The 14,359-nt window shown below is 35.7% G+C and overlaps 1 protein-coding gene across 1 annotated transcript; it reads right to left on the bottom strand.

The window, feature by feature from the left end:
• Positions 1–903: 903 nt before the first annotated feature.
• LOC138696575 (probable methyltransferase-like protein 25) lies at positions 904–13,316 on the bottom strand. Its single transcript, XM_069821706.1, has 5 exons — positions 12,344–13,316; positions 7,799–8,356; positions 4,843–5,001; positions 1,770–1,916; positions 904–1,162 (listed from the first exon to the last, which is right to left on the bottom strand). Exons 1-5 carry the CDS (start codon positions 12,947–12,949, stop codon positions 1,034–1,036), a joined length of 1,599 nt encoding a protein of 532 aa, XP_069677807.1. The 5' UTR covers positions 12,950–13,316; the 3' UTR covers positions 904–1,033.
• Positions 13,317–14,359: the final 1,043 nt, after the last annotated feature.

A 14,359-nucleotide genomic window follows, 5' to 3' on the forward strand; every position in this document is an offset into this window, starting at 1 on the left:
TGAGGGACATACCGTAACAGTAACTTAAGTCACAAATACATGGTGCATAAATTCTTCTTTTTTCCAAATCAATTTCCTTAGCCTGATCGATATTTATTTCGAAACAAACTGTAGGACCTAAAACAACAGCCTGATTTCTCTTGTGATTGATGGCTATAATATCAACTCTTCTGATAGATTCAGTTGAAGACGTGCATTGTTACTTCTTTGTTGCCATTTCAGATCTCCAAAGCAGATACCAATGCTGAATGCACTCTATGGTAGCAAATGTTTTTCATCAGTTCTTCTTTACGGCAGTAGCCTAACATGTGACCAAGAGTTTCAATCTCGTCACAGCATGTAGGCTTTCACGGCCGGTGTCTAATTGATATGGAGTTTCTGGGCTAAGATGCTGTGGTCTACTGGTTAAGACATTACCAGACGTTTCATCTGCTACTGCAGCAGATATCTTCAGTGGTGAGGTATCCTAGGTCTAAGTCTACTGCTAGGGGTATCTGTGGCAAGTGATACTCTGTTTGCCTGTCCTTATTTATGGAGCTGGGGATTGGCCTTGGTGTTCCATTGTCACGGCGGTCCGTACCCGTTGGATCTCGGTGCCCTTGGACTAGTCGTGGCATTCCGTATTCTTTTGATGAAATGAGGAGAAAGGTAGGTTGAAATGAAGTGTGTTGGTGAAATGATATTTGTAAGGTTGATACAAAAAAAGAGAGAATACTCAACCTACAATCTTGTCCAACACAAATATCTCAGTAGTCGATGCCAGGGATTGAATCCAAGTTGATACAGATAAGTCCGTGCCCCAATAATGACATAACACAAGTACAACTACAAATTTTGTATGATGTGACAATGCTTACCTTTCTTATATCTTATACACTGAACATAAATTCCATTAAAAATACATTGTATGTACTGCAATATGTTTTATTTATTTTCTCTGCTATTACAATTTATTACGAATACAATAAATTTCTTTTCTCTTCTATGTGGGTTTTGATTGCAGGTGTATGTCAAACAACATTAAGTGTAATTTTCAACAGGGAACATTCTCTTCTTTCTCAATTACTGTCTTTTCAGGAGGATTTTTCAATGAAATGATACAGTAACATCTAGGAGAGATGACAGGGTCAAACAACTGTACCAAGTATGATTCTTGGATACCCTGAAAAAGAGAAACATAATTTCAAGTTGTGGTAGTAACTATTAACATTTTTTTCAATATTAAATTATAAGTTTTTAAATCTTTGCAAATGGCTATGGTAGTACTGCTGCGGTATATGTCTCATCTGTTCACTAACAATGGCAAATGTACTCATACAAAAATTGTCCTCATGAAGACAAGATTATTTTACTGATTATTAGTTCTGGACGTAAAAGCCAAAAAGAACAATAAAAATTGAATGTCAGTTTTTACTTATACATATATGCAATCAGTCTTCAATCATGAAGCCTCGCAATTCAGATGTTATGTTTTATCTTCAGATAAAATCTGAATTTTTTAAAATGTCAATAATAACCTGCTAGGAGAAAAAGGATTATTGTGAGAAATCTGAACAAGCATTATCTCTTGCCATCATAAATTCCACTTTAAACTTGTTGGAATTCTAATCCAGGTGTCCAACAATGAAAGCTGATGCTCAACATGAATCAAATGCTATTGGTAGTCTAGGAGTTACCTTACTTGTCACTGTATCTGAGGTTTGTGGGTTCAAATCCCAGTACAAATGCATTTTTTAAGAGACGACAAAAATCATAAACATACTTATTACCTTTTCGTGTAAATATAGCAGACGGTCTAACAGAATAACTGTTTCAATAACTGGAGCCAGAGAAAGTCTCAGAAGGAAAAATACATGTAACTGCTGCTGTTCATTCAAATAGTTCCTGTGAAGGGCCTCAATTTCATCTTCACTAACCTGTAATTAACACGACATCAAAAGACATTATTGTAAAAAGGTAGCTTAAGGGTACTGGGACGTGACGAGTGCCTATTTTAGCTCTTGAACTAGCAAATAACATATAGGCTCTACTGAAGCATTCCTATGTCACAGGTTTATGAGATTTATACCATGCATTAAACAATGTTTATATTATCTTTTCATGAAAAATTAAATCACTTATCTCCAATAGAATATTTATAGGATGTCCCCAAATAAGGTAATTAGAAAATAAATTCTTATGCATGGTTCATCAGTTAGGTACACATATCTCATAGAATTTTAGTCAGACCTCTCTAATTTTTTTGTGGTACAATAAGAACATATCAAATGACAAAATGAATGCACTACTTTCTTGACTAAACATCACATGTGTAAAAAATTAAAAAAAAATTATTAACATAATTTTTTTCCAAAATTTTCCTTAGATTTGAATTTTTAAAAATTCAATGATGAAGTTTAAAAGAAAACCACTCCATTCATTTTAAAGAGTTAATTAATATGTACCTGCCACAAAAATTTCAAGACTCTATCTTCATTAGTTTATGAGATAAGTGTACCTAAGTTTTGAAAAATCAAGTTTACGGGAAAATGCAAAAAACTGAAAACGTGTATTTTGTACTTCACTCACCAATCTAGAACATTCCAGCCCCATACTCATCCTGCTCCTGTGTTTCTTGGTCCTCTCTCCTCCTTTTGGCATTCCTCTTTCTTGTTCTGACCTCTTTAGTCATTTGCAAAGCAAACTTTTCACCGTCTTCGAAGCGCTTCTTGTCAATGGTGTAAAGTGCAGTTTTTGTATTTGAGCCCACTTCAATGCCCAAACTCTCCAACACATTTAGTCTACTTGCACAACCATCATTAAAACAGATGACTGCATCTAATACACCCAGTTTTAAGGTTTTTAAACCCACAAAAACTGTTTTTGGGATGCGCTCCCATATACAATGATTAAAGCTTTCATTAGGGTTTTGTGTATTCCCATGTAAGCATTTTTTCAATAGCTCCTGGTTGCTCAGGTCCCTAAAGATGGGTTTTATTTCATCCATCACAGCTGGAGGCAGTGAATGCTGATGGGAATACTTATTTCCAGTGACTGAAGCTTTATTGTACCCACACCAGCAGTCTTCATCCGTACCTGGAGGACATAACGTGTGATATGGCTCCTCATCTGTGCTATACTTGTGGAAGTATATTGCCCACACTGCTCTTCTCATTTTTTCTACATCTTTTCCAGCATTCCTCCTTATGGCCAGTCCATAATAGGTTTGCAACTGATCTATTGCACTATCTGTTAGCCGCCCTGTCCCTGTTAGCGGTTTACCATCAGAACATTTTTTACCTTTCATGTCTTTACATAATTTTCTTAGTCTTGTTCCCATTCTCTTTTGCACATGTCCACAGCACTCCAGCTTACTTACTTCCACATTCCCATAAACATTTAATTCTTCAACTTTCTTATATACCTTTGAGTCCCCATCTCCTAAGTAATTCACATACCTGACCTGATATAAATTCTCAGACCTCTGAAAAATTTTTACTACTCCATCGCTCTCCATCCCACCACTGAAGCCATCATAATTTTTCATGCAAACATGTCCCGGCTGGTCTGATTTACAATTATGGCAGAATTTTGTCAAACATTCAACATCAATTACTTTCCTATTGTCTAGTGAAGTTGCAGTGATGACACCATTGAGGGAAGTGTGGCCTCGCTTCTGCCAGGACCCATTGAAAGCAGCAGTTATGTCCCTACTGTTTTCATTTAGAGCCACTGCTTCTTCTATAGCATTTGTCATAGATTTTTTTGCTACTTCTTCCAGACATTTCAACAGTTGGGAAGTGCAGAAATTAAATTTGGCAGTTGGTGGTGGGAGATCCATTATACCACACAGAGTTTGTGCTGGCTTCCTGCCTCTGCCAATACTTCTCATTCCATATACAAATCTTAAATTTACTTCATAACATTTTGTTTTCCCTACCTTATTGGATGTCATACTTGAAGCAGACTCTTTACACTTATTACAAACAACAGACAGTTTAGTTGCAAGCCCTCGCCTACTATTTTTATTTTCTGTAAGTTCAACACAGTCGACGCCACTACAATACTTACACTGTACAGTTTTCTTCACCAAATTAGATAATAATTGAATGTCCACAATGATAAAACCCTTTGAATATCCCTCATCACTAAAATAAAAGTTGTCATCACACTCTGGTTTTATGTGAGACAATTTTCTTGCAGAAACTGAATGCACTTCTCTACTGCAGCTAGGCTCTGACAGGTTATGTTCACTTATATCATGTTTGCTTTTACTTACATTACCATTAAACACTGGTTTTCTTTTGCCAAACTTCTTTAATCTGCCCATTTTTACTACACACACACACACACTAATAATGCTGAATAAAACTGATGCAAATAACACCACAAAGATTCTTTTTGCAACAAAATTTACACGAGGTTATTCAAAACAAAACAGGAGTGCTTTCCACTGGGCTGTGTTATGCTCTTTGCAGTTTCAGAGTATCCAGAAGCACCAACAACAGCAAAGGAATTTACCCGGTCAAAATATTCCAATAAATAGCCCAGAAATTATAACATATTTAATAAGTTGAATTGGGCATTTAAAAAAAGGGGCGTGCAACTACGACGCCATTTTTAAATTCCCTATTTTAGGGCATTTAAACCCAGAAACCCCTACAATATATATATTTTTGGATAGAGAATTTATTCAAGAATTCGAAAACAATGAAAACAAAAAATGACATTTTTGGCCGATTTTCACGTCCTAGTACCCTTAACAATCGATATGGTGCCCTCAATTTACAATCCATAAATAATTAAATAACTTATATCTGCAGGATAATAAATACAAGTAACTACTTTTCACTTGAAACTTACTTCAATACTGAGATGAAGTTTCTGCACGGCTTTCTGTACATAGTCAACAAAGTTCTGGTATTTAAGCCGACCAACCTGACCCCAAGGAATATGCTCACCACACTTTCTGATAAGCAGAACTTGAAGCAAGGCTCGAAAGAAGAGTGGTTCGCTGGTCAACTGTGCAAAACAATTACATTTAATTAGCATTACATTATACACTTGGCTCTAATGTGTCAAAGAGAAACATAGGTGGTTTATCTGTTATCTGTCTCCCTCTCATGGGTACTCACCTTGTCGTGGTGAGGGGGCTTAAACTTGTTGTTTAAGCTAACAAGTAACAAAGAGGTACCCACATGAGCTGCATTAACACCAACGCAGTCCCACTATATTTTTCACTGCTTATGATTCATGGAGTCCCTCAGTGTAAAATTCTCCGGAGGTAAAATAGTACCTCAATCGGATCTCCGGGTAGGGACTGCACTGAGAGATGCCAAAAATCGTACTAAAGTACTTATCTGTTATCTGTATTATTCTACAAAGAATGGAATGCTACAGAATACTTACAGAAATTCTTTACTATAAATATCTTAGGGCCATATTCATAGATATTCTTAGCCCGGACTTCCGGTGGATGATCAGCGAACTAACGTTTTTCGTATTCATAAACCAGTGTTAGCGAAATATGGTATGATATAAATCCTGTACAAGTAACCAGTCGATAGCCAGGCCTAGTTTAGCATGCTCGTAGTGCGGGCTAGCGAAATGTCTATGAATAGCACCCTGAGAGTCGTTTTTAAATCATAAATCTCACAAGGTCTACCAGAATTGACGTCTCATTTATGAAAAACCATCTACTCTAAAGTATATCGTAGTTTCCCCTAACTATGGTCCACATTTGTCACATTTTTCTTTGTATATTCAATACTATTCATCCAGATTAAGTGAAATTTTGGCTTCGGACTCTTGTAAGTGTATATTAAATAAATACTGACATATGTGTTTGAAATTATTTAATTACAAGTTTTAAAAAAATAATAAGCATTGGTACATAGTTGTATTCTGAGTTGCCCAACTATGGTCCACTCATATATTCATTCTTGAAAGCATGAATGGATTATAGCTGGAGTTGTAATTATTCGTAAATCAATACATTGAGTTTCTAATTTAAGGGTAGAAACATAATCTAGCACAGAAATATTAAAAATAAATGAAAAGTACATGGATTCTTTTTATTAGTACACATTGCATAAACACACAATAAACAAGTGAAATCTGAAAGTCATTTTCCTGCAATAATGAACAACTACACTCACCGGCAAAAATACCTAAAGTTTCTCAATTTTTTTATGAGGTGAGAATCAGAAAACCCATTATGAAATGAAGAAAACATTGCTTCCCAGAGAAAAAAAAAAAGCTCTTTTTTACTATCACTTGCGCTATTATTTTCAACGCCAAACAATGGATATAATTAAAAGGTGTATTTACCATACTGACAACTATATTCAGTAGGCTTATTTCTATCCTTTGAATCTCCACTTCTCTTGTAATTCTGAAATTGAAAATAGATCTTTTTCGAGACGCATTTGGGGTTTTCAATTTGTTTTATTAGGTTTTCCTTTCTATAGAATAAAATGTCTTCCATTTCTCGCCACCTCAGTAATTGCCACTTCTTACTATACATGAAACAACAGCTCCATTGTTCTTCAATTACAAAACTTTCTCTGGCCACAATTCCTCCTCATAAGCAACTACCATATAACTATGTGCCTTTAGCATTATTTTAAGAGATTTCGTCTTCTTTTCCACATCTAACTCACTGTCTGTAAATATGGAGAGTACACCGGAAACATCATAATCTGTATCCAATTCAATTTCATCGCTCTCATAGTCACTTACAGGGACGGTTGTGATCCTTCTACCCTGAAGTTTTCGTTTTACCGGACCATTATTCGTGCTAGTACCACTGATGCTGGAACATCCTGCTTCTTTATTTACTGGACCATGATGTTAAATGGTGTTTTATAATATCCTGAGATACCGTATTTGCAGAAGTAAATATTCAGATTGTTCACATTTCATTAAAACAAATATTTCAAAATGAAATACAACTATGGTCCACGAAAAATTGTGGTACATAGTTGAGGACCGACTTCTAGCCTTGAGGTTAAACATTTTTCACGCAGAGTCCTTAACTTCTGCCAGTGTAATAATTACGTGAAAGTAAACACTATATAGCAAGGATTAATTGTACAAACAATCATATATCTATAACGTACCAGTTCTACAGAGGAGAGCTTAATAAAACAGACAAACACAAACTGAATGATTTTGTGTCTTCACACATTCAATAGAACAATGCACACTGACTTTGTTAAGCATCCATATCATTGCCACGTGTAATGATGAATAGAAGCATCTATGGGGAACATAATTCCACCACAGTGGCGCCTTAAATGGCAAACACCGAACCCTTGGGGGACTAAGTAGTACATAATGCGATTTGGACCATAGTTGGGTGCCTGGACCATAGTTATGGGAAATTACGGTACTAACACAATTATTAGAACTGTAGACCTACATTAGAGTGCAGTAGTCCACAATGTTACAGCAAAAATTGAAGTTATTCCAAACTCAACTCCACATACTTCCTTTTTGACCACTAAGATAATACTTAGAGGTCGCCCCATTCTACACATTTACATACATTTAAAATTTCAGGTAAATACTTATGTCATCTAATTTGAGATCTGTGCTTGCAAACTGGCTTCTTGGGAAGCCAATCTCTCAATTGTCGATAACAGTGGACTAGATGTGCTCCAATATGTACAGCTCTGCAAAATTCTGTCATTTAGCAATCCTTCAAGTTCAAATTCTGTGACTAAGTTGCCATTCACAATGCAATTTCCAAACATGAAAGCTTGGGAATACGTCATGAAATGGGTAATAGATTTTTACATTTATCCACATAGCATACCTGATGATTCTCTCCTATTCTGTCTAAAGCCTGAGCTGATAGCATTCTTGCATTACGGCCAAGAGAGAATTCTTGTCGATTCAAGAACTCGCTCATTGGAAATCCAAACTGCACTCCAGCAGGTAATGGAGGTTCCACATCAGTCCAAAAAGGGCTGCGAACATATTCCTCTTCCAGGAGATGATAACAGCATCCAACATTACAAAGAGAACTAAACTCTTCTCTATTAACAAATATTCGTAAACATGTGGCAGCAAGATCTCCGCAGGTATGAAGACCAGCAAGAGCAAGATTCTCGCAGTCTTCACACTCGAACTGTTCTTTGACTAAGTTTCGCAAGTCAGTCAGCTGTGTAACAAAAGCAGTCACTTGTTTGTACAGAGTTCCGTTTGTAGTTTGGTTCTTTGATGCAGTTTCACCATCATCCTCAGTAGTTTCACATTTACAGTCATCAGAACTTTCCAAATTACTCCGCGATTTCCAGTGTTTTCCCCTTTTAGGTGGAATATTGCCTTGCTTAAGAATATCTGCTCGTCTGCACAACCCACTCCATTGTTTCTGAAACAAAACACATTAGCTAGACTAAAACTGAGTATCAGTCTACAATACAAAATATTTCTAGATTCTCCAAAAAGGAAAAAAAAAAGTATTTGCAATGTTTCATTTCAATATCAACATATATACATTTTTCGTCTTCAAGTCTGAGTTCGAAGATGAAATGAGGCTCTAATTATCCCCTTTTCCTATAGCTTTTATTAAGTTTGGTTTTCCCTATTTAAATCGCGTTCTGGAAGGATTTTCTACTGCACACTTCAGAACTGAAGTTATGCTTCACGTAAGGCATTTTCTACAAGATGGTAGATTTATCCCCATAGAAAATTAAATTATGGTTTATTTAACGACGCTCGCAACTGCAGAGGTTATATCAGTGTCACTGGTGTGCCAGAATTTTGTCCTGCAGGAGTTCTTTTACATGCCAGTAAATCTACTGACATGAGCCTGTCACATTTAAGCACACTTAAATGCCATCGACCTGGGCCAGGATCGAACCTGCAACCTCGAGTGCAGAAGGCCAACGCTATATCCACTATGCTACCGAGGAACAGGAATTAGCAATACACTGAATTTTTATAAAATATGATTTATGGGATTTCTCAAAAAACCGATTCAATTGTCTTCAATTTCTTTGAATGCCTTTCTAGTCTACCTTCAGAGAAATTACAAAAAACCTAGAATCGATGGAAATTTTTCAGAAAAAACATCCATCTCAAATTTTATGTACCTAATGTCTGTATGAACATAGAGCATTGTGGGCAATAAAAGAAAAACAAAGATAATCGTTTATGAGTATTTCATCTCTTGCAATAGACTGTTTATTGTAAACTTTCATATGTTTATGTATTCTGGATCCTTGGGGTCAGCCGAAGATGTCGGTTAAATGTTCTTCATTTTGGAAATTTGTTGTTGCTGAGAGAAGTTAAATGTTGCATTTTGAAGAAGAAATTAAAGAATATTAAATGTACAGCCTAATCCATTAATAATATTAATTGAAAAGCAAAATTTAAAGACCACATAGAAAGAATCAATCCTGATGCCCCAAAATAGCATTTCACTTGTAACTTACATGAGGAAATATCATGGGAAAATCGAAAGACAAATGAACTTTGAAATTGGAACAGATTACCTCCAACAGAATACGTGTCTGAGAATTCTACATTCCAAAGAACTGACATTCTGTGCAGGCTATATATATAGCAGTCTGCTCTTAATTAATTTTTAAACTTCCCCTAAAATAGGGTTGCCCTGAAGGACAAAGTATACCACATATACAAATATTGTCGGACCATCAGATCTATGCCCCTTCAGCGCTGTCATCGTTCTTGGAGAAGTTAACGCCTCTACTCAACCCATTCCACCCGTTTCTCTCCCACTACGTCAAACAGCAGCCCATGAACCTTGTCGAATAGGGATGTTACTAAACTTCCGTCAAACAGTGTCATGTCTCTTGAATATTGCTTATAATACTGTAAGGTTAATTATTACTTATTCATAATTTAATTTAAGTAGGTCTAATGACGCTGATTGACTTATGCAAAATGCTATTACTTGCTTAATAATATTTCTTTCACCACTCCGTGCTACAGTATTCATGTTGAGTTGACAACACTGGACTGCAAGTGCAAATAAACTGTCCCGCAAGAAGGCTCGAAATTGTGAGTAGTGGGGGAGAGAAAGAGAGAGGGATAGAAAAGAGATAAATAGGAATACAGAGAGAGAAATGAATTGCCGAGGCTGAAAAGGAATTAAGGTTCAGTTCGCATATCTTATGGGGGCACAGGTCCGATGGTCGGACTATATTAGTAAATAGGCCTACTGGTATGTACAATTTTATGAAAATGTTTTCGGTAGAAATGTAATTATTATTATTGTGTTATTAATTTACTTTATATATGTGATTTCTCAGAAGATAGAATGAATATTTTAGAGCTATCAAAGAAACAGTCTTGGCCAAAGAGGATTCAAGACTGAACTCTTTGCAAAAATTAATAATTTTTTTTTTGTAATCATGCCTCTAGCACCCTCTAATAACCTAATAATTTCAATACTGCTTCAGAATACATTTTTCTATCAAAAAGTGTTTTAAAATATGTAATAAATTAAATTGGACCACATGGTTTGAAGAAGGAAGTATTGGAGATTATGTTAAGTTAGAAAATACATTTCAGAAACGAAATTTGTATGCTATATTGAATGTAAACTCGTTTTACAGTTGACCATGTTCTTTTCTTAATTTCTTTTTTTTTTTCTTTTTTTTTTTTAGTAGGTTATTTTACGGCATTTTATCAACATCTTAGGTTATTTAGCATCTGAATGAGTTGGTGATAATGCCGGTGAAGTGAGTCTGGGGTCCAGCACCGAAAGTTACCCAGCATTTGCTCATATTGGGTTGAGGAAAAAAACCAGGTAAATTGCCCCGACCGGGAATCGAACCCAGGCCACCTGGTTTCGCAGCCAGATGCGCTAACCGTTACTCCACAGGTGTGAACTCTTAATTTCTCCAAGACAGAGTGAAAACTTAAAAAAATCTCACATCACAATCATTATAGAAATTTCGGTAATTTCATAGAAGACGGTCACTTGGTTGAATATAGTAAGTATTACCAACTTTTTTTATTTCAGAGTTAAATGTTAGTGATCTTTTAGTGACTTTTACATGTTAGTTCTAGGTTTTTTATACTAGGTGTCGCCATAATTTTCTTTTAATTTGATTGGTTATAGTTGTCATTTGTTCTAAAATTTTCGTTAATTTTGAATGGATAATGACATTATCACTTGTTCTTGGTTGTTTGACGTGAGTGGTGTTATGTTGTGTCTGATGGCTAAAGCTACCGGTATTGAAAGTTTGTCATTTTATGATTTTTGTGATTTTCTTCCGATTTGATTGGTTATAGTTGTAATTTATTCTAGAATTTTCATTAATTTTGAATGGATAATGACGTTGTCAGTTGATCTTGGCTGTTTGACGTGAGTGATGTTACATTGTAGATTTGTCTTAAATTTGTCGAATACGCATAATCATCCTTACGAAAAGGCACTTTCCAGTGCCAATAATTTATTTTGTGTGCACAAGGTTGGAATTTTGAAGTAAGAGGGAAAGGAAGGAAACCGTTTCTGAAATTATTGATTAAATTTTGTGTCGATTTTGGTTTAGTTCTTTCGCTGGTGAATAAGGATTGTGTTGAATGTTGAGGAGAAAACTGTTTTTCTGTGGTTTAAAGGAATTATTTACTGAATTTTCTGTAGATGTTAAGGTGTAATAAGTGTTCAAAGAGAATTTAATTTAGTGTAAAGACGTGGTTTATTTATGCAAAGTTGACTGTATGACAAAGTGTTGGTTTAGTTCTTTGTAGCTTGCATGGTTTAAGTTTAGATTGCCTTAAAGCCTGTGTCATTTATACTGGAAGTGAAGTGGTTGTCGATGAAGACGTCAATGAGAATTGAATTTTATTTGATAAGGTGATAAATTATTATGTTTTGTTTTGTGTTTTAGTGATTTTTGGGGGTAAAGTGCGGACGAAAACTGCCAGAAAAGTACTACCAACTATGAAGTTCGAATGCCACGAAACGCCAAAAAAATTAAACATATTTTCATTTTTTTTGGAGGGCTTGTTCTTTAAAAATATGAATATATATTTGATTTTTCATCTTTGATTTTGCGATGTTTGGTGACATTTGGACTTCATAGTTGGCAGAACGTTTTTGGTAGTTTTCATCAGCCATGTTGGATTTTGCCCGTCTTCTAGGAAATTACCGAAATTTCAAACAGTATAACTAATAACAGCTTGATTAAAAATAATATGGAATTACATTCAAACCTAATTTCGAAATATTTTAAATGACATATCTCTTAACCTTCCCAACCTATGACATAACCAATAACACCATTACTCACATCCCGAGCTCCAACATCCCACAATGGCTGAAATTTCCCCAACTGTGAATGACCTCCTATGGTAACAAAGTACTAACTGACATTAGCTTTACCTCGAGTTTTTTCGACCTCTTGGCTGCACCATGAGTATTCACTTGTGAAGAGTCAACTCCCAGCACTCTCAGTCCATGATGTAAGGCTAATATGGAGCTAAGATAACCTTTGCCTCCTCCCACATCTACTACATACGATGCTCCAGAAACATCAGCCAATGCAGCCACCATCTGACTCATAACCTCAACTTCATGCATCTTCTTACGAGTCATGAACTGTTCTACATGTAAGCTCTCCTGGTTGTCGTGATATGCCCATTCTGCCAATTTCTTCTGGAATTCTGATCGTGTTATAATAACTCTCCTTCCTGGTGATCCACGAAGACATGCATTTCTTGCACTGTTCAGAAAATGTATAAAGTTGGGACAACTACTTCCCAATTCTCCATTCAATTCATTTACGGGTACACCACTTGCATGATCCACAAAGATTTGATCCAGAATTTCTACTTTAACAGAAGCAATCTCTCTCCTGATAGCATCTGGAACATGAGTTTTCCACACGTCTTGTGTGATGAAATTCACCATGTGACAATTAGCAAGGGGTAGGAATGGTTTCAGGTATCTTGTAATTTCTTCAAGCTTAGCAGTTATTTCAGCCTGCATTCTGCAAAAGTTGGTATACCTATAATTTTCACTTAAAATGAAAACTTGTCTGACTCTGGAAAAGTGCCATCTATTTTAAGCAAAGCACAAGCTTTCTTGTATTTTGCTCTCACATTGCTAAGAGCAGCAATTATATCAATATCTTCTGTGTTTGTTGTTGGAAACTGATTTATAAGTTCTAAAACTTTCTGAAGAGCAGTAACTGCTTTATCTGGCATATGTTTTTTCCTTTCAATAATGAGAAGGAAAGTTTCTGCTACTCCCTTGTAATAACCAATCTCTGCACCAACTTCAGCACCTCGATGGTAGCCCAAATGAAATCCTTCCACTTCTCCTTCCAAAATTCCCTTCTCGAAGCCTTCTTCGAAACCTTTTTTAGAGAAGTGTTCCTCACTCAGTGCTATAGAATTGAACACATCATTGATATCAGCATCTTCATGTTCAATTTCATTGTTTTCACATACTGCAGCTGCCATTGCAAACTTCCATCCATTTATTACAGCACTGTGTAACTCTATAAAAATAGACAAAAATTAATTAATGAAAGCAATGCAATGTAATTCGAATTGAAAAACAGATGTAATATTATATAACATAATATAACTGGTGATGGTTCTGTATATGCTGCTAACTACGTAATGTATATATACTTGAGCTACACTAAACATAATCTACCTATTCTGTTCTACTCCACTCCACCATTCTCTGTTCTGCTATACCCTAACCTCGATGGGCAACATAATTATATTGAAATATTCAATGGTGATGTGGAGATCCCCATGCCACTTGCAACTATGCAATCCTAGTACTGCAGCACAGCATTCTGATGACCATATATGTATACAAAACTTGATAAGCATGCACCCTTATCGAAGTCAAGGTGCCCTGTATATATTCTGTACATTTTATGTTTCTTTTCATTTCATTTCATTTCATTTATTATATTTCATAGATCTTAGATGAGAAATGAAGCCTTAAGATATGGAACAAGTCAAAATTTTACAAAATTACAATTACAATTTTTGAAAAAAAATTTTTTAGTTTTTATAATATTTTACAATTTTGCAATTTTCTATAACTTTTTACAATTTTGTACAATATTTTGGCGAGATGTAGTGAGATGAGGTGAGGCCCGAGGATTCGCCAAAAGATTACCCGGCATTTGCCTTTTGGTTGGGGAAAACCTCGGAAAAAAAAAACCAACCAGGTAATCAGACCAAAGGGGGTGAAATGAAGTGAGGCTGAGGACTCGCCATAGACCATCCGGCATCAATCTCACAGCTGAGGAAAATCTCGGAAGAAACTAATCAATTAAAATAACGTATATCTAGCAGAAGAGGGTAAGGTATGTTTGGTTAATTTAAATATATACTGTCTTCCTCCGACGAGTTTAGTGCTGGGACCTGAGGT

This window comes from Periplaneta americana, chromosome 3, assembly GCF_040183065.1.
Source record: "Periplaneta americana isolate PAMFEO1 chromosome 3, P.americana_PAMFEO1_priV1, whole genome shotgun sequence".
In the NCBI taxonomy this organism is placed as follows: Eukaryota; Metazoa; Arthropoda; class Insecta; order Blattodea; family Blattidae; genus Periplaneta; species Periplaneta americana.

What these genes read in the sequence shown, in the direction of transcription:
- LOC138696575 (XM_069821706.1), bottom strand. Translation starts at nt 12,949, where the DNA reads ATGCAGGCTGAAATAACTGCTAAGCTTGAAGAAATTACAAGATACCTG. An exon ending in AACTTCATCTCAGTATTGAA is followed by an intron (nt 1,917 to 4,842) that starts GTAAGTTTCAAG and finishes TGTTAATTACAG; the next exon opens with GTTAGTGAAGATGAAATTGA. An exon ending in TGCTATATTTACACGAAAAG is followed by an intron (nt 1,163 to 1,769) that starts GTAATAAGTATG and finishes TCTCTTTTTCAG; the next exon opens with GGTATCCAAGAATCATACTT.